Source organism: Thermobia domestica, chromosome 8 (assembly GCF_964235325.1).
Source record: "Thermobia domestica chromosome 8, izTheDome1.hap1.1, whole genome shotgun sequence".
Classification (NCBI taxonomy): Eukaryota; Metazoa; Arthropoda; class Insecta; order Zygentoma; family Lepismatidae; genus Thermobia; species Thermobia domestica.
This window is the reverse complement of record NC_137461.1, coordinates 227,114,442-227,139,134: the sequence shown is the minus strand read 5'-3', so window position 1 is coordinate 227,139,134 and position 24,693 is coordinate 227,114,442. Positions and strand designations below refer to the sequence as shown.

Sequence of the window (24,693 nt, the reverse complement as noted above, 5' to 3'; positions counted from 1 at the left end):
AAAATTTAGGGGGGCCGGCCCCCTTAGACCCCCCTGGATACAGGCCTGTATAGACGTGTATCGGTTTTACTAGGCAGAGTAATCTTTTTATGCCTTCATAGGAAAAACAACGAACATCGGCCAATAAACAAAGTCTTTTGAACTGTATTACGTGTTAGGCTATAGGCAATGAACAATCTGATCAAATTTCAGATTTATTTTTTAAAGAACTAGTTCGCATACTAATGCCAGCGCGTTAGCTGCACTAGAATACCGCTTTTTGAGAGAGCAGCAAAGTTCGTATAATTATGAGATGTTTCTGGCATTGCAGTGTCCACCAGTGTCACAAGGACAACCGGAAGCTACTTGAAAGTAAGAAATAGCGAACTCTGATCTACAAAGTAGAGACCTGCACGGGCCGAATTTTTCGGCCCGAGCCCAATCCAGCCCGAATGTACCTAGGCCCGGCCCAGCCCGGGCCCGAAAAGTTTTGGAGATTTTCGGCCCTAGCCCGGCCCGGCCCGATAAGTCTTTTAAAATTCTTGGCCCAAGCCCGGCCCGGGCCCGATAAATTTTAAAAGTTTTTGGCCCGACTCCGGCCCGATAAATTTTTAAAAAATTTAGCTCGAGCCACAATCTTTCTCAAAATTTAGTATTAAACTTGACCTAACCCTCAGAAACATTTTCTAAACTCTGGTTCACAATTTGACGCTTGCCTCCCGAATGGTACCATCTGTGTTTGTAATTTGCTATTATAGAGATAGATCACAATGAATTTATATTGTGTTACTGCAGAAACAGGAGCAGTTCAATCCAAAGGATGTAAACTAAAGGATATTCGATAAGAATTATAACCTTAGTTAATCACTTGATAAAAATTACCAGAAGATGAATTAAAAATTTTGATTATTTAGAACGTCAAGTAGCTTTTTCTGACTTGAGTAAATATTGGTATGTGTACATAGGCGTAGGGGCAGGGGGGCAAATTAGTAGTGTTACTTCTTAAAATATGTAACCAACTTGTCATTCCATCACTTTCCTATTTTATTTGATTCCTTTTGCCTCACCCCAAGCATGTTACTGTGCTGTCAGGGGCAGATCCAAAGCCGACAATCACAATTTAGTTGAAATTAGGGAGGGGGAAGTCAATACCCCAAATTGGAGATACCTTTTAAATTTTGAAAATCAATTTAATTTCTTCATTCCATCAACTTCATTCATTATTATTTATTTACATTTTTCTTTATCTGCTTTACTCGTAAGAAAATAATCATAAGAGGTAATAATATAAAACAGAAAAAATAATATTGAATGCAGCAGAGATAAGGAATATACTGTCTTTCATATCTCAACTCCAGTCCTGCAAATGTAGTATAATATTTCTCAATAATTCAGTTGTTTTAAGTTTCTTCGAACATGAGACAACTCCCAACAGTATCGAATGTACTAAATTATATAAATTATAGGAACCCATTTACTTACCATGTAAAGGAAAGCCTTTAGCAAAATACGTGACACTTCGATATGTACTTTAAAATTCCAGGAAAATACCGCATATTTGTTTCCACTTCCAATATATCACGGGATCAGTCAAGGACAAACTGTGACAACAAAAGACAGACACCGATATCATTTAAGTCAGTCATCCGTAACCCGTAACATAAGTACTGGATTGGATGCCAAAAGGTGATATTTGTTTCAACCAGGTCAGTAGCATCTTCTTAACAGGAGGCAGTGTCAGCGTCTTCTTATATTGAATAGCATAAAAAAAAAAAAAAAAAGTTGTCATCTTCCATCGGAAGCTGCTTCTATCGGCACAATTTTGCATGTCTAGTTCTCACCATCAGATACCGCTGGATGAAAACATTAAGAAGACAACTTCTCCTTTTTGGTCAAAGAATCATCAAACAAGCAGAAATCCGACATGAAATGAAATATCTAGTTTAACGTCTCACGATCATGCACCGAGGCTAAGGGAGACAGTGATGGTGAGAAATAAGTGAAATGGTGGAATCAAGAAAGTGGAAGGAAACGGGAGAACTCCAAGAAAACCCACGCATACGGTATTTGTCTACCACAAAGCCCACTTGGCGTGAACTGGGATCGAACCAGGGACTCCACGCACCAGAGGTCTGCCACTGAACCACCGCGGCCACTAGCAGAAATTCGAGTGACGTCAAGTAAAAAGCAGAGAAGAGGGGTCATTGTTGGAAGATAAAAGAAACGGAAAGAAAGACAGCAAAATATAAGTGAAAACCAGAAATGTTGATGAATATTGCTACAACCAAAAGATACTTTGATTACCGATGATCAATAAGGGAGTGGCTGTGGGTAGCTAAAGGTTTTTCGAGTGGTCACTTTTGTGAAATATACTTTAATTTTAGAAACTGATTGAAAAATGTGCACTACTAATAACTTTTCATATATAAAAAATTCGTTGAAAAGTAATGCTCTGGATCGGTATGCCGAATATTAGAAGGGTCATTCGCCCGTCTTGCTCCCCGTGGGCACGCCTACGTCTGTGTACTATCTTTAAGCTGATATTTTAAGATAGACGAGCTGAAAATCGAACGTATTTTTCAGTGAGATTGGCTTACAGATAAGCCTACAGTTGTCGGATGATAATCTCTCCAATATTTTATCTGGAAAGTTAATGCCCAAAGGATTCCAGCATTGTCATTATGATTACGAAATGTAATAATTCAAATAATTTGGCAAATGTTGCTTATAGAGAGGTAACGTGAAATTCCTGTTGAGACTTGCGTCTTGGATAAAGTTTAATCTGGCGTATTCTCAGATAGTTCACTGGAACAATTAAAATTCATTTCAGAAAGTTGAACATTTTGTGAAAGCGTTTCCCATTTGGTGGCCTACCCGCGGCAGGCCCGCACTTGATTCTTGAGTCACTCGGGGCAAACAAAATTCGGCGCCCCCTTTCGGCATGAAAAATATTAAGTACCGATAATTATTAGGAATGTAAGCGCCCCTCCAACCACGCGCTCGGGGCACATGCTCCGCTTGCACCCCCGTACTTGGGGCCCTCACATGCGGATTTTAGTGAATTGTGAAACCATTTTAGGTGTTCCGTAGTATGTTATGCAAAGACTCATTTAAGAATCGTTCATTTTAAATGTTACAATAAGATCTTTATAAGATACTTTTGTTAAGCATGAAAATTATACGTTAATTCTAAGTAATAATACATTTAAAGGAACTGTGAATATATTATTATTATTATTATTATTATTATTATTATTATTATTATTATTATTATTATTATTATTATTATTATTATTATTATTATTATTATTTGAATTTTACGATCTAATAAGTTTTACTTTTCTATTAGAATGTATACATACAATAATTGGTTATCATTTACAGTATCCTAGAATCCTGATTTATACAATCTATATAACGAAACTAATATTCGGTGAAAATTGAAACCAAACATTGTAATGGTATGAAGATCATCAAAGGTGGGTAAAAATTATAAATATCACATATACTTTGTATTAAGTGCTCAGATTTGTCATTTTTACTTGTCTTATACCAATTATAAATCAAAATACTGCTTAAAACTTAAACTTGAGCATTTTAACGTTGATTTTGTTCTTACACACAAACACACAAACCCCCCCATATATATATATATATATATATATATATATATATATATATATATATATATATATATATATATATATATATATATAAATCAAAACCAAAATACTATATAAGAATTTGTGAATGAAAAGCTTCAACTTACCATTGATGTAATTATGCCTTGACTTCTCCAAAAAGAGTCCATTATATCAATTCTTTCTACACTTGCACTTTGTCCGAGAGTTTAAATTATTCACGCAACTGATTAAAAACTAATGAAATAAATGCACACATCCACCACACTACTTCACACTGCTATGTACTTGAGCAACTAAAGCAATCACTAAAATACTAAAATAAAACAACACACTCATCGCAGTTTTTTCACGGAAACATCACAACTTGATGAACTAATTCTAAAAATGCTGTTTGTTTCCTTTGCTGTTTGTTTACATCTGTTGAACACTATTGCTATGCAGGAAAAGCATACTATCGACACTTTCAGGGTCCAGATTTGTACATCGCTCTTGAATACGATATCCAGCTGCACTAAAATTTCGTTCACACGGACTACTAGTTGCGGGAATGCAAAACATTTTCTTCGCTACCTTACTTAGAGCGGGGAGGTGGAGCTGAAGTTTTCCCCACAATTTAGGTAAGTCCTCCAAACCAACGTTAACATTGTACTCGCTGGAAGTCATATCTAAGTACTTTTGAACTTCGTCTTGGGGCTCGGTAATCCCGATGCTAACTGTATCCGCCACAGCACTGAAGTCCAAAATTTTGCTTCGTTTTGGTGAGGATTCGTCGTCAACCCGTCCTACTTGAGAAGTACTGGCGATTGAGTTCTCCCCGGAAAGAGACATTGCAGAGCTCTGTTGTGATATTGCTCCATTATGCTCTCTTTCCATGTCCTTTATCAAGGAACGTATATCAAAAAAGGTTTGTTCCTTTTCGTGTTGGCTTAACATTCGTAACTGCCTAAACTGTGGCCACAAAAACACTGCAATTTTGTGTTCCTTTACTGTCGGCAATTTCTGAAGGAGTAGCTCTCTAGCTCGTTCCCGTATGACTGCCAAGACAGAAGAATCTTCTGTGCAAGGTTTCAAATGTTCCATTAAATTAAATTTTAGAGGAAGCACTAAAGGCAAGGTTGGTTTCTTTTCGGCTTCGAACTGAAGAGAGACATCCTTGAAAGGAACCAAAAGCTCAATTAGTTCTTTCATAAGACTTCGATCTACTCCACTTAGCCTGTGTTCTTCATCACGCTGAAGTAGCCTAACCTCTATTTCATCATACATGTCGTGTACGCTTTGCAACATGTCAACTCTGCTGTACCACCGACTTTCGCATTCTTGATGGACAGTTCTGCTTAAGTACTTCACTTCTCCAGAGGACTTTAAGTATGACACGAGGGACTTGACTGCAACAAATACTTTATCAATTTCAGGAGCACTTTCAACTAAAAACTTTTTCTGAAATGTGTTACGCAAAACTGTGTTTAGGGCATGGGCACAACAATCCAGACGACGATAGGGAAGCAAAGCGTTCACAATGTTTGATCCATGATCTGTAACCCATATTACCTTAGATAGAGAGTCCGCGGTAAATCCAATTTCTGTAAATTTTCTCTTGAGTTCTTTCCTAATGTTTTCTCCCGTTTTAGCTTCGTCAGGAAATTCGCAAGTGAACAAAACACGATTAACTAAGTCCCACTCAGCATTGAAGGTATGAAGAGTAACACTAATATATGATACCTGCCGATAGCTGTCAGTCCACATGTCCATTGTTGCTGCACACTCTTGTCGATCAATTGCTGCCTGAAGTCCTGGCACAAACGAACTCCTTAGCTTTTCGGCTTCGATTTTAATATTTCGTGACACAGTGGTAGGGTGTGGCAGAAGATCTGCAACAGGCAAGTTTCCATAAGACGCTCCCAATCGCAGTAAAGTTTGACAAAAATGGGTAAATCCTTCGCCAGCAACAAGTTCGAACGGCCGAAGGTCACTACAACACATTTTTACAGCAGCTTGGGTAACTTCTGTTTTTACACTGGCCGGCACTTTTTGCGTTAGGTGTTGCGTAATCTTTGATTGTTGTGGTAATGGTTTACAGACTAGAGTGTGACGATTTAAATGGGAAGTCCCTGCTTTTGGTGAATACGAGAAAACCTTCTGACAAGAATTACATTGTGTGAAACCTGTCTCTTTAGATGTGTCTTTTTCAATAATTACACTGAATTTTTTCCACACGTAACTCTTCCCGGATTCTTTTCTAACTGCAGCACATTGTCCACTTCGTAATTTCCGAATCACATTGTTGCTGTTCATTTTCAAAGAATCTTAACACATTCACTGAACAATTTTTCCAAAAAAACTTTGCACACAGAATGTCAATTCCACTGAATCACAGGAGAGAGTGTATCGTTAATTTTCTTGTCACTGAACTACCGTGTAAAGAGAGTACAAAACACGTGCAATTCAGAGAGAAATTGAGCGGAAACTGAACCATGCATACATCAACAAAGGGTCGTTTGGTGACAGGTCAAAGCGTTCCGAATGTTTATTACTGTTAAGAAGTCAGGCTACTTAAGATAAAAATAGAATAATCCGTACAAATTCGTAGGGAATATAAGATCAAAACCGGCCGAAAAACAAGTGTTTCTTGGTCTAAGCGTCTAAACAAGATTGCCAGGATAGATAAATATACCGTTGGGTGTAGAGTAATAATAGTACATTTTATCTCCCACTTAACAATAAATAAATAAAGCATTTACAGCATGTGGACATGAGCGTGGGAAGTCCCGAATTCGATCTCTAGTGAAGACTTACAGACTCACAGTTTTGATCTCTGTTTTAAAAAAATCGTCTTTTTAGGCCAATCAAATCGCTAAGAGTTCGCCCCATCACGCTTTTAGCCTGTTACCATTGTTGTAAAATCCAGAACTCGAAACAGGAAAGCAGTGAAATATGGCCTGGCTTTTCAGACACCTCGGTTTCTCGACCACCGAGGACAGCAATCAATCAATAAACACAGTTTTTAGTATTGAGAGTAGTCAGATACACAGCAATTTTTTTATATTTCTACCTGGTATAATAATAATAATAATAATAATAATAATAATAATAATAATAATAATAATAATAATAATAATAATAATATAATGCATACATACCTATGTGAGTGTTTGAACAGTATGATGCACTTAGACTTGTTAGTGATTTTAATTTCATTACACTTGATTGCCGTTTAAATTTATTTCTTACCCTTTTGCTTTCACAACAGGAGGATTAGTCGCAGTCGGAGGTTTCTTAAATCCAGCAAGGAAATAGTCGAAATATAACTTTTATTTACAAAACAAATGATCAGAAATTGACCCCGCCGAAAAGATCTACATTTGCACGGTATTTAAAATCGTATTTGACTGCAACCCTGACTTCATCCACCATTTCTTCTTGTGGGTCAGTGAACTGTAGAGAACATAGTGCGGTTTCCTTTCATTTTTACAAACAACTTTGACAGTATTTAGCCCGTGGGATCCAGTGGCTTGTTTGACCATATTTTGGTATTGACTTGAATCATCAGAGGAAGCTTCAATACGCATATTGTCTTTTGTTGTTTATTGAATGAAGGGAGGACATGCAGTCGGCGGCGGCTTCTTGAGACTTTTCCTTCTCCCTTTTGCACTGGGACAAGCTACAGTATATTGTCTCCTACCCACCACCATAATAGGAGTGTTTCCAACTTATCAACTTTAACATGCATTTTTAAATAAACAACAACAACAACAATAATAATAATAATAATAATAATAATAATAATAATAATAATAATAATAATAATAATAATAATAATAATAATAATAATAATAATAATTATTATTATTATTATTATTATTATTATTATTATTATTATTATTATTTCTAATCTTTGATAATAAATTTAAAAACAAGTTCTCATTGCGTGCTTTCGCGGGCAATCATGCAATACCTATTTTATTTTAAAAAGTGTTATTTAGTACGACATTTCATGGGGTTTGGAGTAAGGATTTGTTGTTTATTTCGTTTTCCATATCTAATAAATATTTATTTATAAAACCAAATTGGCCCTATAATAACTGTACACACATAATTGGTTTTATATTACTTCAGCTGCTTTAGATATATTTTTATATTTATCAACAAGCAACTGTACTTTAAAAAAAAAAAAAAAAAAAAGGAATTAGATACCGTTCAAATATCTATTCATAAGCAACGTATTGCCCTCAACTATACCAAACGAATAGCGTGATTGTAAAGTAAGTTGAGGTAAGGACTTCTACGTTAAATCATGACGTAACATCCTATATATATTTCAGATACAGCATTAATCCATAAATATATATTTAATAAAATTAAGAAAAGAACTAACGCTAATGCCATTGGTAAAATGTGACCACGCTTCGATAATTTTCTAATTGTTATGTATACTAATCTGGGGACGCCGAAAACTTAGGACATTTAAAACGTTGCTCGTGCCAAATGATGAAAGTGCCCACGTTTGGATAAATTTGTAATTGTGAGTTTTATACTAATTCCTGGATGCTGAATCCAAAGGATAAACATATCCGTTCAAAGTTTGAGGTCATTGTTCTCGTTACCCCATGGCCCTTTTTTTTCTTTCTTTTCCTTGGCATTGATAGCTGAGCTGACCACCAATCTTAATAAGCTCATGCTTCATCTCTTGGTTGTTGCAAGCTACAGCAGCCTTCTTCTGCATTTGTTTGAGCGGAATCTAAGTCTAGGTGATCCATGTATTGCTTTGCTTCAATTTCCTTTAAATTTGAGTACATTGGAAATAACAATTCTGCTCTTGCTTCGAACTTCGTCTATCCCTCTATTCCTCTCTTCCTAGAACTTTGCCTATCATCGAGAGAACAAAAACTCCATTTCCTGTAAGAAAAATCTAACTTAATTGATTTTTAGCATAAAGTGAAGATGGCAATATTGTTTAGCGACAGGCAAAACTTTTCCACCCCTTCTTGTCATGTTTTGTGTTCAGTGAAGGTCAAGGTTAGAGCTCAATTTACCGCGAAATGCCTGCAATCCTCTATACGAGGGCTGCTATATATATTTCTGGCCTAATAATGAAAATACGAATATTTATCAACGAAAATGGTTTTATTGTTTTTCAAAATATTCTCCATCAAGATTTATACACTTTTGCATGCGCTCAAACCAATTTTCGAAGCACTTTTTCCACTCCGATTGAGACACCTCCAAAACATGGTTTTTGAATGCTTCAACAGCATTTTCTGGCGACGAAAATCGTTGACCACGCATTTTTTTCTTGATGTGTGGGAATAAAAAGAAGTCATTGGGTGCCAAGTCAGGGCTGTACGGCGGATGACCCATCACTTCGACGTTTTGGCCGGTCAAAAATGCGCTGGTTTGAGCCGATGTGTGAGAGCTCGCATTGTCATGGTGCACAATGATTCGTCTTCTCTTGTTCATTTTTCGAATTTCTCCGAAGACTTCAGGCAAACAAATGGTGGTGTACCACTCAGAATTGACCGTCCTACGTTGCTCAAGCGGAACAGTCGCCACATGACCAGTTATGCCGAAGAAACAGGCGACCATTTGCTTCGAAGTGCTTCTTCCACGAACAACTTTCGTTGGATTTGGCTCGTCTTGGAAGACCCACACGGTCGATTGCTGTTTTGTTTCGGGCTCATACGCATAGATCCATGATTCGTCACCTGTGACGATCTTATAAACGTCTTTTGAAGCACCGCGATCGTATTTTTTCAGCATTTCTTTACACCAATCCACACGAGCTTTCTTTTGAGCGATTGTCAAATTGTGCGGGATCCAACGAGAACAAACCTTTTTTACGGCCAGGTGTTCATGCAATATCGAATGTATGCTGGTGGAAGAAATGCCTAGGCATGCCTCTATCTCACGGTAAGTCACATGACGGTCTTGCATTATCAGTTCACGTACGGCATCGATGTTTTCTGGCACAACGGCTGTTTTTGGACGACCTTCACGGAATTCGTCTTTGAGCGAGCGTCGGCCACGATTGAATTCGTTGTACCAGTTTTTCACAGTGCTATAGGATGGTGCTTCGTCGCCATACAAAGATTTAAGTTCATCGATGCACTCTTGTCGTGATAATCCACGTCGAAAGTTGTGAAAAATGATCGCACGAAAATGTTCACGAGTTAATTCCATTTTTTTGCCAAGTTGATTTCTTCAAGTACCTGTAAAAGAAAAAAAAATTGTCGTAAGTCAAAAAGTTCTGAGTACATTTATGCTACAAAATGTCAAACTTTCCAATGGAAATGTCAGATTGCACCTGGCAACACTTAGTGTTGCCTAGGCCAGAAATATATATAGCAACCCTCGTAGTGAAAGTGGAGCCGCTAAGCAACACAAACTGTAAATAGCTATTGCATCCTTTGTAACATTTTTCACGGACACACTTCTTCAACGTTTGGCTTTATTCCCATTATCGTTTAACGAAAGTCAATAATTATTAAAGAATTGCAATTAATTGGCCCTAGCCCGGCCCGACCTGAAGAGAAATGAATGTCGGCCCGCCCAAGCCCGGCCCGACCTGAAGAGAAATGAATGTCGGCCCGCCCAAGCCCGGCCCGACCTAAAAAGATAACAGAGTCGGCCCGCCCAAGCCCGGCCCGTGCAGGTCTCTACTACAAAGTCTGAAGTAGTGTCCATGAGTGCCACAAGCCGGTTCGTATGTCGTGCCCCCTATGGTCTTTGCGTCAGATGTTCTTTTATTTTTTCCTAGTTCCCATACAAAAGAACGTCTTATCTTGCGTCGTTTATTCATAAGGAGAAAAGAAAATTGCTAGTGATATGGCAGAAACAGTCACTGTAAGTAATCATAAAAACAAGTTATCAGAAAATTTTTCTTTCCTTGTGAGCCACTCTAATTATATTGCCTTCAAGTGACAAGTTATCTCCTACAATTTCCACTTTTTAAAAATTATTTACGACATTGTTTATAAAACCATAGAATGAAAGTTGAACAATCAGTCGACTACTTTTTACGCGGACAAACCGTTGTTATCTGCAGTGTTCTTAATTTTATCTTTGCTGTATTTTATATGATTTTATACACTAGCTAAAGGAAAAGCAGTGTAAATTACATTCTTTCAATCTTCCCTTATAATAGATGACACTCTGCCATCGGGCGATACGTTGACTATTAAGAAGAAAAACAAATGATTTTCGTCTCCCAGGTTGAAACTGCGACGGAAATCCAAACTATGGAGATGCGGTATTCAAACCGGATTTGCTAGAAGTAGCGATTCCCGATTCAGCAGATCAATAAGGCCGCAGATGGAACTTATTCTTGAATTTATACCAGAAGAAAATATTTCTAGCCTTTATCATTTATACTCTTTATATTGATTCAATATTGAACTTAGAAGTAGTTGAATTTTTCTTTCTGGTTTTGCGAAAGCGATAAGAGTGGAGATACAATATAACCTACTATTGGGTCGCTGAATCCACACACACACACACACACACACACACACACACACACACACACATATATATATATATATATATATATATATATATATATATATATATATATATATATATATATATATATATATATATATATATATATAAACAATACTTGCTATCTTTTACTGTTTTCGCTCTGATATTTAGCAACTACCAGGTAAACAGATGGACAGTCCTGTTTAACCCTTAACACACCAGGCGTGGTCCTCTAGGGCCCCAGAGGGTGATAAACTTATCTTTATATGTGCCCTGTATCCTTTTGGGATATCTGCTACGGCATTATAACAATGATACGTTCGTTAAAAAAGTGCAACGAAAAAAAGTTGAGAAATTAAAATAATACTTGGGGTCCCTAGAAGACCCTAACTTGGTAAACAACGTTGACGATTTTTAGGTTTGGTGCGTTAAGGGTTAAACACGTATGCATTTATGGCATACTTTAGAAGTCTAATAATACATGATCAAAAGTAATTAAATAATTTATTACGTTATTTTTCTATTTAAATCAACTATCATTTCATGCACAGAAAGTATTTACTAATTGTATAACTTCAGTCTTATGGAAGTAATGGGGCGTTTACACTTAGTCGACTTAGTCGCACGACTAAATCGACTCGCTGCATTTGCCACTAAATCGAAGCAACTAGGTCGAATCAGATTGATGGATGTGTTCAATTATTTCAACCACAGAAAATAGAACGTCTTTTAATTCAGTTGCCAGTCGATTAGTCGCCTTCGATCAACAAGCGATTAAGTTGAAGTCCCGTTTACACGGTCGATTAAGTTGAAAGTGACGTCAATTCAACTGAATCGAACGCAAATCGACTAAGTGTAAACGCCCCATAAGAGTGTCATGAGAGATATGTTCATGATAAAATGAGTGATGAGCAAAGGGATAATAAATACAATTTCAATCTGACAAGTATATGTGCAAATGGTTGTCACGCAAATCCGTCAATATTAGTCAAATTTAGTATGGTAGCGTGGACTTCGCCACAAGTGCTGGTTACCCCAACTTGGTTTTGATACTAGGTGACCGTGACACAGAAGATTTAGAAGATATCATGATTCTGAAGATTGATACATACCTGACGCAATATGCAAATGTTGCCAGGTATCAGTACTTTTGATCCTCTGGGACTAAGCAGTAAACATAATCGTTTTGGGGATAGCAGATCCCATCCCATATAACTTTAGCACCGAAAAGGAACACTAAAACCCAAACAAATACCTCATAATTTAATAATTGCTTCTTAAATTGGCATAATAATACTTCTTTACTTAATGCAGTCCTTTATTACCAAATTAGTGTTATATTCGTACGTTATAATTGTCAATTTTAAGAACCATATTTGATATAGTTAAGAAATGCATCGACTAGTTTGGGCTGTCGCAAGAAGAGGAACAAGTTGAAAAATACTATAAATAGTAGCAATTGTACACATATTAACTTACGACACTCAAAGTTGTCTACTGGTAATTCTATTATGTTTCTAATATCCTGTAGAAACTTATCTGCAGACACAAGTAAACTCATTGATGGCACAGTAACGAGACCAGTACCTTACGATATTTCTAGATTCAAAGTTGTTTACACTGAAGCCTACAAGAAATTGTACGTCAGATCTAGTTGAAACTAGTGATGGGCAAATTCTCGGGAAGATATTTTTCGGGAATTTATGTACAATTACAAAGAAAATTGCATTCTATTACTACATTATGATTTCAAGGTTAAATTTGTTATTTTTTTTTATCACAGTATATTATTACTGTCTCCAGAGTATTCTTTAAAATGTATATTTTGAACGGTATTATATTATTTTATTAATAGTTTATTATATTTAGAGAGTACGCATAAATGTAATGCGTACATTTACTACTGCTTACAATATGTTCTACGCAAGTAAATATGTGAACAAATAATGATATAGTAAATCCATATACCTTTACACCATTAAACAGTTTAAATTTATATGTAAGTGGATATTCTAAACTTGACTCTACTACTGATATTATAAACATATTAAAGTTTTAAATCTTATAAACAAATTAGATTGAGTAACTGCCAGAAGACACATGTCTCACCATTTTATCAACATTTGCGCATACATATTTATGTTCACAATATTTGCAAGATACTGACTTATCTTTATAATTTTGTATGTAACACTGACACACACGACCTTTCTTCCTACCTATTTCTCGAAATTTCATGCGTTAATTCACATGTAAGAGAAGTCCGAGTTGTTCTTCAGAAATTCGAGTCAGAGACAGGAGTCAGACCAACGTCTATTACTAACGGTGGTTCTGGGTGTATTAATAGTCTCGTCTCTATTTCTACATAATTTCTACGTTTCTTTACAAACTGATTTCTTTTCATCCTTTATAAATTAGTATTTATTTATTTATTTATTTATTTACAAATGTTTCAGATACATATCAATGTCCACTTTACACTGAAACAATGTAACATCATATATAAGAAATAACAAAACTTTGCAATATATAAGACTTTGCTACTTTTTAGTGTAAATGGAAATGGAACTTAAAATATCAAATTATTAGTTATACAAAGTACAGTTAACGAATTTTATTTTTCTTTAACCTCCAAATTATTTAAGACCTAGAAGAAAATAATCATAAATGAAAATAAAGTAATTAGTCATATGGTTCTTATAATTTGGAAGATAAAGTAAAGAAATGGAAATAAATTCCTTTCCGGGAATTTATATGCCAGGGAAAAACCCGAGAATATTCCCAAATTTTTATTTTCCTTCCCACCGGGAATATTCTCACTGCCCATGACTAGTTGAATCCGAATTTTGAGTGTTACAAAGGACACAAATGGTTACCTCAAGCGCTTAAATTTCATTAGGAAAACTTAGCTATGCTTCGAAGTTTCATAGTGATCCGATATTGTGCTTGACATCGTTTGTATCTATTTTGTTTATAATAAATGTAAAAGATACAAGTATTGCAGTAATCATTTGTCAATCCGTAGTTGCTGCGTCAATTATGTGTGAATCTTCATAATAATAGGAAAAATCAGCAGTAACAATGTTGTAGCACACTGGACGAAAATAGAGTTGTGGCAAACGACCTCTGTGACAATTCGTATATATTTATTTAGTATACATAGAAAGTAATTAATGAGCAACAGTAGTAAAATATATTTAAGTAATGTAACTTTTGATTTCTATCACTATGCTTATGTTTACTTCTTCTGATCAGTACTCAAATCACAAATACTATTTAAGATCAAGACCTGTATAGCATTAAGCAAATTCTGCTATTATCGATGGTTAAAGACAGGTTTCATTGCATAAAATTGATTAAAGGATTCAGAAAAGAGCTTTCTTACACAAATTAAAATTTATTTACTTTTACCAAGTATGTTTCCTCAAATTCCTTTATTTTACTTCATAATAATCTTATCTATGATTATACTAAACATGGATGAATATGCTGTCGGAAAGGATATAATACTTCATTATTGCCTTTACAACAGTTATCACATTTAAATGACTGCACTACTTACGAGATGGTTCTAAATGCTAACAATGTGAATGATCTAAATCAATCTGCAGATCAGATCTTAAGCAAATAACGCTGTAGAAATTACTACAGGATCACACTCAAATATGTGCGTGCGGTACAGGAGGGTTCTGGGATCGAAACTCTCCGAAATGTTTGAGAACATTTTATTTTAAAAAAAAATTAACATTTTACAAGTAAAATAAACCTCATCATTCCCTTCTTTTTGACGTTAATGACAAGGTAATTTTTGACATTTAGAACTTCCAATAAAATATGCTACTTGTACTCATGTGTCTATTCCTTACATTCAATTAAAGAGCTACATGCAACTTACAATCGTGCATGTTCAAAGTTAATTTTTAAGAAACATAGACACCACTTATATAGAAGTTCTGATGTTGTATAGTTGTATCGATGCACTCTAGACATAAAATCATTATGAATGACGCTTGATACGGTTGAGAGTAGAACATATTTCTACATTGTTATTTCAGAACTAAGCGTATTGTAAACCACCAATACATCATCACAAATATTCAATTATCCATTCCGACCCGTGAAGTTAAGGATACCTCTATCATTGATTGAAGTTAGGAAGTGTATACAGTTCTCCTTAGATACTTTACCTAGAAGTGGATCGACACTATACAAAGTGAAAGATCTTAATCAGTATTGACGCATTGGTGCAGTGTAATAAAATTTTTTATTCCAATAAGTGAAACTTTTGCAAATACTACATCCTTGTCCAGTACCAACTGGTTCTGTAGAAAGAAACTTCATGACAGATAAGATTGAAAACCTATCTGCGGAATGCAATGGGGTAATATCGATTTACTACCTCGCTCTGCTAAGTGTTCATCGGAAACTTCCTGAAGAAGTTATTTTAGAGTTTGCTAAAACTGCACGGCGTGAGCGTAAATATTTGGTCTAGGAATTAATTCGTGCGGTTGGTACGCACACATTGAAGCTGTAGTACAAACACAAAATACATAAATACCTTAAGAAAAATATTGTCCATCGCTAGCCACCACTTTCGCCCATCTGTCAGGCAATGTACGGATTCCGTGGCGAAAGAAGTCCTCATCCTTGGAAGCGATCCAGTCAAAGACACATGTTTCGATATCTTCTGAAGAAGTAAACCGCTGTCCAATCAAATCGTTGTTCATGCAATCGAACAAGTAGTAGTCCGAAGGAGCAACGTCTGGTGAATACGGCGGGTGGGGTAAAACTTCCCATCCGACATTTTCTAAATAGGTTTTGACCCGTTTTGCGACATGTGGGCGAGCGTTATCATGTTGAACAATAAGTTTATCATGTCTGTTCTCCCATTCTGGTCGTGTTCTGGCCAGAGCTTGCTTCAAACGCATTAATTGTCGTCGATAACGTTCTCCATTCATAGTTTCACCCGGTTGCAGCAGCTCATAGTACACCACACCTTTCATATCCCACCATATGCACAGCATAACCTTTGCACAGTGAATATCTCGTTTTGGTTGTGATGGACCTGGTTCACCTGGTTTCACCCAGGCCTTTTTTTGTTTAGGGTTCTCGTAATGGATCCACTTCTCATCACCCGTAATAATTCTATGCAGAAACCCCTTTCTGCTCTGTCGTTGAAGCAGCAATTCGCAAATGGTTTTTCGTCTTTCAACGTCTCTGTCTTTCAATTCATGTGGAACCCAATGTGACATCTTGTGAATCATTCCCATGGCTTTCAAGCGTTTGGAGACTGTTGTTTGATCAACGCCTAATGCTGCTGCAAGTTGTTCCTGCGTTTGACACGAATCCTGCTCGAGCAATGCTGTCAATTCTTCGTCTTGAAATTTTTTTGGCTGTCCAGCTCGCTCTTGGTCTGCCAAGCCGAAATCACCACTTCTAAACCGTGCAAACCACTTCTGACACGTTCGCTCAGCTAGAGCATGGTCACCATACACTTCCACCAAAATACGATGATTTTCAGTCGCACTTTTCTGCATGTTAAAGTAATGCAGCAGGACACCCCGCAAAAACACTTTATCAGGCACAAATTGCGCCATGTTCACTTAACTACAAACTGGTGTTGTTGACGCTTTAATCCACTGCCCTATACTACGAACGATACGCGATGACAGGGGTTTGCAACACATGTGTGGATACACGGAACTGTGGGACGCTCCGTTCGTTGCGCCATCTCTTGTCCAACCGCACAAATTAATTCCTAGATCAAATAGTAACATTTTCCGCCTTGTTTTTCAAAATGAAAAAAAAAAAAATCTTTTTGGTAAGGTTTAATTATAAGCTTCTTGTAATTAACAAATATATTTTTGTGTAAGATGTGCAACAAAAGTAAGCAGAATATCTTAAATATCTAGAAAATCTTTATAAAATATGCTATTTAGCTTCTTCACAGATTGTGCATATATATATATATATGTGTGTTTGTGCGTGTGTGTATGTATGTACGTAAAATATACATATTTTGTTTCTTTCGTTTTAGGTGGCTGACACCTACGTTTAAAAAAGGTTTTCGATATCGCCTGACAAGCAGTGATCTGTATCTTGTTATTAACAGGCTTACCTCAAAGATCTTGGGAGATAGATTGGAAGAGTAAGTTATTTTGTTTATAACTAAGAAAAATGTGCTACGCAAGGTACTACCCAAAATATTCGATGAACACTTAAGTTTGCAATATAAATAACTCTTATGATTGTATATATAAAATTGATATTTTTTGTCTACGGAAAGTTTGGAGCGTGTTCTACGTACTAAAGGGCAAAAGAAAATGGAAAGTAACTCTTTTAAACGAAAATGGTTACTTTGTAAACGAAATATATCTTTGTTCGGGATTGCCTCTATGATCGGGGGAAGATTCAGCTCAGAACTACCCTTTTTTTGAAGACACGAAATCGAATAAAAATGCATTTGGATATTACTGTAATTTTATTTTTTAATGTATTTACTAAACATACTTCGTGTAGAATTTAATATAATAAGGAACATGAACATCTGTGTTATTATCTTTTGATTTGTTTCAAAGGAAAGCTATTCTTTAGCTAATCAATAGCTACTCTGCTGAAGCAAACAAGAAAATACATGGAGTAAAGAAATATTTCGGAACTGCTTATCATTTGCCTGATACTATTGGGCAATACCGAACACTCCAGAATAATAGCATACTTTCTGTCCAACATTATCCTGTGAGATGTCATTTCATTATAAAGATTAAAAGTACACTGCTGTGCAAGAATTAAGAACAAAAGTAAGTATCACGTGTTTTGTCACTCCCAAGTGGTATATTGGTGAAGTTGGAACCGTATAGAAAAAACAGTGCTACAACATGATATAGGAAGCAACAAAGAAACACGTGGTTAGAAGAACAAAATTGGTACTTATATACAAAGGCAATAACTTACGCTGTAAGTGCTGCGACTTATGCAGTCAATATGCTACTATGGAATCTGGGATTGGGGAACTTGCAATTCTCTTACATGTGTTTGCAATTGCATCCGCTGATTCGCTTCGGTCGTTCGCTTTTTGCGTATTTCACAATGTAACGGTCGTTGTATGCCGTAGTTGATTGTGGTCGAGCACCACTTCTCCTTCACAGAGTAAAATGTGCTGTGGTTATGAAGCTTTGATTATGAAGCTCCTCATGCAAGTGAAACAATGTTGTAGGCAGTGTTGGGCAAATTTCAATTGAATTAACAATTAACAATTAATCTGTAAATTTAATTGTTAATTGCAATTAACAATTGAAATAAGTAATGTTTAATTGTTAATTGCAGTTGGCCATTAATAATGGGGAATCAATTGCAATTAATCAATTGATTGAAAGTAATTGCAATGGAAAGTAATTGCAATTGAATACAGTCATTCAATTGCAATTGAAATTAATTGGCAATTAATTCAATTGCAATTGATTTCCACAGCAATTACTTTCAATTGATTGATCAATTGCAATTGATTTTCACAGATTAATTTTCAACACCGTAGTTCAGAGAGGGCGTGTGGCAATGAAAATTTTAACCACGACCAATTGACTCACCATCCATCGTGACCCACGACCCACCGTAACCCACTCTGACCCACCACCAACCATGAACCACTCTAACCCACTGTGACCCACAGACGCAACAAAACCCATTGTCATCAACTCTGACCCATGATTCACGCCCTTTTCTCTACTGACTAAAGAGTTTAAACTTGTAATAAAACAAGCCTATAAAATTATCACTCATCGGAGTTTGAATTTTTACGATCAATCGCTCAAGCACCGCTCTATAACAATTACGGCGGATCTGACCTTTCTAATATACGGTAAATAAAATAAAGAGTTTGTTTGTGTTTGTCTGTCTATCTTTGTGGGGCCTATGGACCAGACGAGTGGACCGAAACTTTTCAAAATTTGGTCCCGGGTAACTTGGTCTAGGCCCCAGATCAAGACGAAGAGTTTTTTTTTTAAAATTTCGAACTAGGGTGGTCTCACGGGGACGTTTACCGGGTCCGGCCTGGAGACCAGACAAGTTGACCGAGAGTAACCAAATTTTGGTTACGGGTACATTGGTTTAGGTCCCATGCCAAGGCGAAGCGTTTTTGACAAAATTCGAACCAGGGGGTCTCAGGGGGGCATTTCTCGGAACATATAAAAGTAGTAGAAAATAACCGATATTCGTGTCGATTTCATAGTTTTCGCGGTTGCTGAGATAAATGGTGAAACTCCGATCGCATTAACTTCCAAATTCACCCTATTTGGCTGCGGGCCGGGGGTCAACGGGGGGGGGGGGGGATACCGAAACATAAAAGTAATCCAAAATGACCCATATTAGTGTCAAATCCATAGTTTTCGCGGTCGCTGAGATCAATGGTGACACTAACATTAGCGATGACTTTCAAATTCATCCACCGTTGTATGCGGGCTTTGTGTCACCAGAAGGGGGCATTCCGAGACATGTAAAAATAATCGAAAATGACCTATATTAATGTCAGATCTATAGTTTTCAGGGTTAGCTGAGCTCACCATTGTATGCGAGCCGGGAGTCACCGGGGAAGGAGAATTGCGAGACATGTAAAAATAATGGAAAATGACCGATATTAGTGTCAAATCCATAGTTTTCGCTATCGCTGAGATGAATGGTGATACTTCCACAGGCGTTGACTTCCAAGTACAGCCCCCATCGGGCCAAATACGTTCTTTTTTTTCAAAATTGGGACCAGAGGATCATAGGGGCTTTTACCGGGATATGTAAAAGTAGTAGAAAATGGCAGATGGTAGTGTCACATTCATAGGTTTCGCGGTATCGGCTGGGGACCAGAGGAGATTTTTTTTCACAATTCGAACCGAGGGGGTCTGAAGGGGCGTTCACCGGAACATGTAAGTAGTACTCCCCCCGTTATACCCGAATGACTCATCCTCACTCTCTTTTATGACCGGGGTGAAAGGTCAATGACCGTGGCCCGGGGTCAATGACCTAGGGGTACCTAGGACCACTCCCTCTAAATTCTGGCAGGGGTACCATGGCCCACCCCCTAAATTTTGGCAGGGGTACATAGGACCACCCCCCTTAAATTTTGGAAATTGCCAAATTTAAAAATTTGGTGTGGTAGCCTAGGACCATAGTATGTACCTCTATCAGTATTGGGTGTCTATGTCGTTCCCTTTCATGGGTAAAAAATTGCCAAAAAGTCAAATTTCGGGGGTTTTTGACCTAATTTATCCCCTTTGATGAGGTGTTATTACCCTATATGGTTATATGGACGTATACAGGGGTCCATTCCCTTTTATAAGACATGGGTATATTAATGCACCCCTTGAAAAATTTGGGAGGGGTACTTTGGCCCACCCCTTAAATTTTGGAAATTGACCAATTTAAACATTGGGTATTATAGTACAGGACCCTAATATGTATTATGATAAATTTGGGTGGTCCACCTCGTTCCCTTCTAGGGGTACAAAATTGCCAAAATATAAACGTAAGCAATACGTAGTACCACGTGTTTGGTTTTTGGCTCAATTTATCCCCTTTGATGAGGTGTTATTATCCTATATAGTTATATGGTCATATATAGGGGTCCATTACCTTTCATAATATATGGGTATATTTGTGCACTCCTTTAAAAAATTTGGGAGGGGTACTTTGGCCCACCCCTTAAATTTTGGAAATTGCTCATTTTATATATTTGGTATTATAGTACGGGACCCTAACATGTATTATAATAAATTTGGGTGGTCCACTTCGTTCCCTTTTAGGGGTACAAAATTGCCAAATTTTAGTACAACCACGTGTTTGGTTTTGGCTCATTTTATTCCCTTGGATGAGGTCCTATTACCTTATATAGTTATATGGGTGTATACAGGTGTTTATTTTCCTATTGTAAGACGTAGGTACATTTGTGCACTCCTTTAAAAATTTGGCAGGGGTGCCTTGGCCCACCCCTTAAATTTTGGAAATTGCCCAATTTAAACATTTGGTATAATAGTATAGAACCCTAATATAGATCACTATAAATTTCGGTGGTCTATCTCGCTCCCCTTTTAGATGTATAAAATTGCCAAAATATAAACGTAAGCAATACGTTGTACCACGTGTTTGGTTTTGACCTAATTTATTTTCCTTGGATGAGATCCTATTACCTTATATGGTTATATGACCATGTATAGGAGTCCATTCCCTATTATGAAACATAAGTACATTTGTGCACCCCCGGGAATGGTATCTTGGCCCGCCCTTAAGTTTTAGAAATTGCCAAATTTAAACATTTGGTATCATAGTACTGGACCCTAATGTATATTACTACAAATTTGGGTGGTTCACCTCGTTCTTTTTAGGGGGGCCATTTTGTTTCGCTTTAGGGGTGAACATGGATACCTTTGAATCGTCCCGAGTTCGATTCTTGGTGCTAGTTTAAGAAATGTTGAGTTTACCGTCCCTTGAAACGATGATGAAAAATGATAGGAGGAAACATGAACTTACTTCGTTGTGGATTGAAGCAGGAACCTCACTCGTTAGAGACAAGCGCTGAGCCACCGTGTCCCATTTGGTGTGAACAATTTTACGTATGAAAAGAAACATGGACATGTTATGTTACATTAAACATTTTTTCTGCTCGTTGTTACGCATACGAATTGTTGTGAACTTGCAGAATCTGCTTTTACGAAGAGTATAATGTCAGTTCGTTTATTGAATATCTCTACAGTTTGTTGATTACTATGTCACGGTCCCGAGTTCGATTCTTGGTGCTAGTTTAAGAAATGTTGAGTTTACCGTCCCTTGAAACGATGATGAAAAATGATAGGAGGAAACATGAACTTACTTCGTTGTGGATTGAAGCAGGAACCTCACTCGTTAGAGACAAGCGCTGAGCCACCGTGTCCCATTTGGTGTGATCAATTTTACCTGTGAAAAGAAACATGGACATGTTATGTTACATTAAACATTTTTTCTGCTCGTTGTTACGCATACGAATTGTTGTGAACTTGCAGAATCTGCTTTTACGAAGAGTATAATGTCAGTTCGTTTATTGAATATCTCTAAGAGGTGTAAAGGAGGAACGATTTCGGGCCTGGTTAATAACATTAATTTATATCGTTTTTTGTTCGCAGATTAAATAAAAATGATGAAAAAAAAAGCTTCTTCGTGCATTGGCTTATAATCATATGTTTAGAAGCAAACGTCAGCTATATTGTGTTACATGTTCTTACGTATTCGTTGTCAGTATCATTGCATATTGAACATATACAGTATTTAATTGCCAATGGTTTACTTTGAAAGGATATATTTATTTTGAGATGAATAAAAGGGATGGGATGATGTGATTTTGGACCTAATTAGTATCTTTTCGTTTCCGTTCGTGGATTAAATAAAAAGATGACTCTTTGCTTAAATCTGATTAGTTCATTGTTCGAGTGATTTTTTTTTAAAACGGTTAGCATTTGTTGATCAGTAAGCGCTTCATTGATGGAACCGATGTTGCCAGATTTTGAAAATCTAAATTGCTCCGATTCTTTTTGAAACGGTTCCACTGAGTTTAAGAATTTTTCAAAAACTAAAAATGTTTCGAATAAAAATTAAACTTTTCTATACGAAAAAAATTTTTTTTGAACTAAAATTTTCAAAAGATTTGAAACGAAAAATTTTTTCAAACTAAATATTTCAAAAACAATTCAAACAAAAGTTCTAAACTTTCAAACTAGAAAGAAAATTTAATCAAAAATTAATCAAATTTTGGAAAGTTAAACTAAACTTTTTCGAATTAAACTTATAAACTTAAAAATGTTCAAACTCAAGATTTCAAACCGAATTTTTTTTGAAAAACAAACTTTTGAATTTGAAAAAAAATCTTATAAAGTATATTATATTCTCATAGAACATAATAAAATAACTTTTTTTTATTTCGAATGTTATGTTAAAAGTAAATAAATAAAAATTTTAATTAGGATACTTACTTATTTTCTAATTTCGTTTTCAAACTTTTTGAACATATAACATTTTCGATGACAAAACACACAATGTTTTGTTGGATACAGAAGATGAAATGTTTTATAATGGTCACTTGTGTAATAGTAATGACCATTGTTTCCAATTAAAATTCTTTCAGGACCTAGTTTTTTTAAAATTCCCTATCAAAACTGTGATATACAATTGTTTTTCCTTGTGCACACTTTGGTATTAATTGATCGAAGTTAAAAAAACGATGCTTCTTAAATTTTTTCACCCTTACGTTTTCACTAGCTTTTGCGATTAAAACACATGTATCATACACATGGCACGACATATTGTGAATGAAATTACACTAAAAGATAAGTTAATTAAAATTAATTTTACCTAATATCCGGTGTCGTATGTTAAATTTAGATGAAACAACAAATAGCTGATTATTCGACTATCATGCTAATTTCAGGCATTCTTGAAATTTTATCATTAAAGGTAAGAAAATAAGATGACATGTTCACTGCTTATGATTAATTTGCTTTCTATAATCATGTAATTGGATCCTGTATTTCCTTTGTATTAATTTAATAAACTGTGTATTGAGCAGATCTAAATGCTGATTATCGTTGAAATTTTATATAAAACATCCTTTTGAAGTTTCAAGCTATGTGTTGAATAATGAGTATCGTATAAGCTTCTTATATGTTAATGCTGATTTATACTTTACGAAATTAAAGTTTTGTTTAACAGTAACACTCAAATATTAGATTAAGAAATATTTGCCAATATTTCATTTAATGCATACATTTCGTATAAATTTGCATATTTTAGTAAATAGCTCATAATTGAAGAATTCATTATCTGTCCTAACAAAATATGTGCTTACAACCAATTTATGTGTAAATCAACATTATTGTAATTATGACAAATTAAAATATGTGAATACTATGCTTAAAAAATCCTTAATAAACGAAAACGAAATTTTCATTAATGATTACCTATAAACATGAGTTACTTTGTTAAGAAGTTAGCATATTTATTGATTTAATCATATAAAAGGAATTTCTTATTGTACTGACAAACAAATTTCAATATTTTTATCTGATATAGTGATGACATAAATAATAGTCACTTACATTATCCATATCAAAGTTCAGTTGTGAGGAAATAAACTTAATGCGTCAGTAATATATTTGTCAAGTTTACGATTTATTAATTAAGAATGATGTCATACATTGTGAAATTAAGTTTATCCAATTAATTAAGTAAATGAATATGCCTATGATTTAATATAAATACTTACTTCAAACATCTTTAAAGCATTACAAAAGCATCATCATCAACAGCTACAACAATAACTATACATACAAGTATCAAAATGGCTTCATGTTTACAGTTTTTAAATAGCAAGAATACATTAAAATTTACGAAAATTGGTGATCTGGAAACAAACATACCATATATGATTTTGTATGCTGAAAAGATAAAAACAAAGTTTGGAGAACGTTTCTTACTACACATGGAAAGAAATGTAAACATCATTTTACCTAAACGATTCTTCCCAGAAGATACGTCGAAGCAAGAAGAGTTATTAAAGTTTTTTAACGCTAGTGATGTGACATTA

General features: G+C 35.7%; 1 protein-coding gene across 1 annotated transcript in view; it reads left to right on the top strand.

Moving 5' to 3' along the window:
• The window catches only part of LOC145692489 (ATP-binding cassette sub-family C member 4-like), a 149,097-nt gene that overhangs the window by 17,895 nt on the left and 106,509 nt on the right, over positions 1-24,693 (top strand). Inside the window, exon 3 of the mRNA XM_081767798.1 lies at positions 17,137-17,247. Coding sequence (XP_081623924.1) covers positions 17,137-17,247 — 111 coding nt within the window. The remainder of the gene's footprint in view (positions 1-17,136; positions 17,248-24,693) is intronic.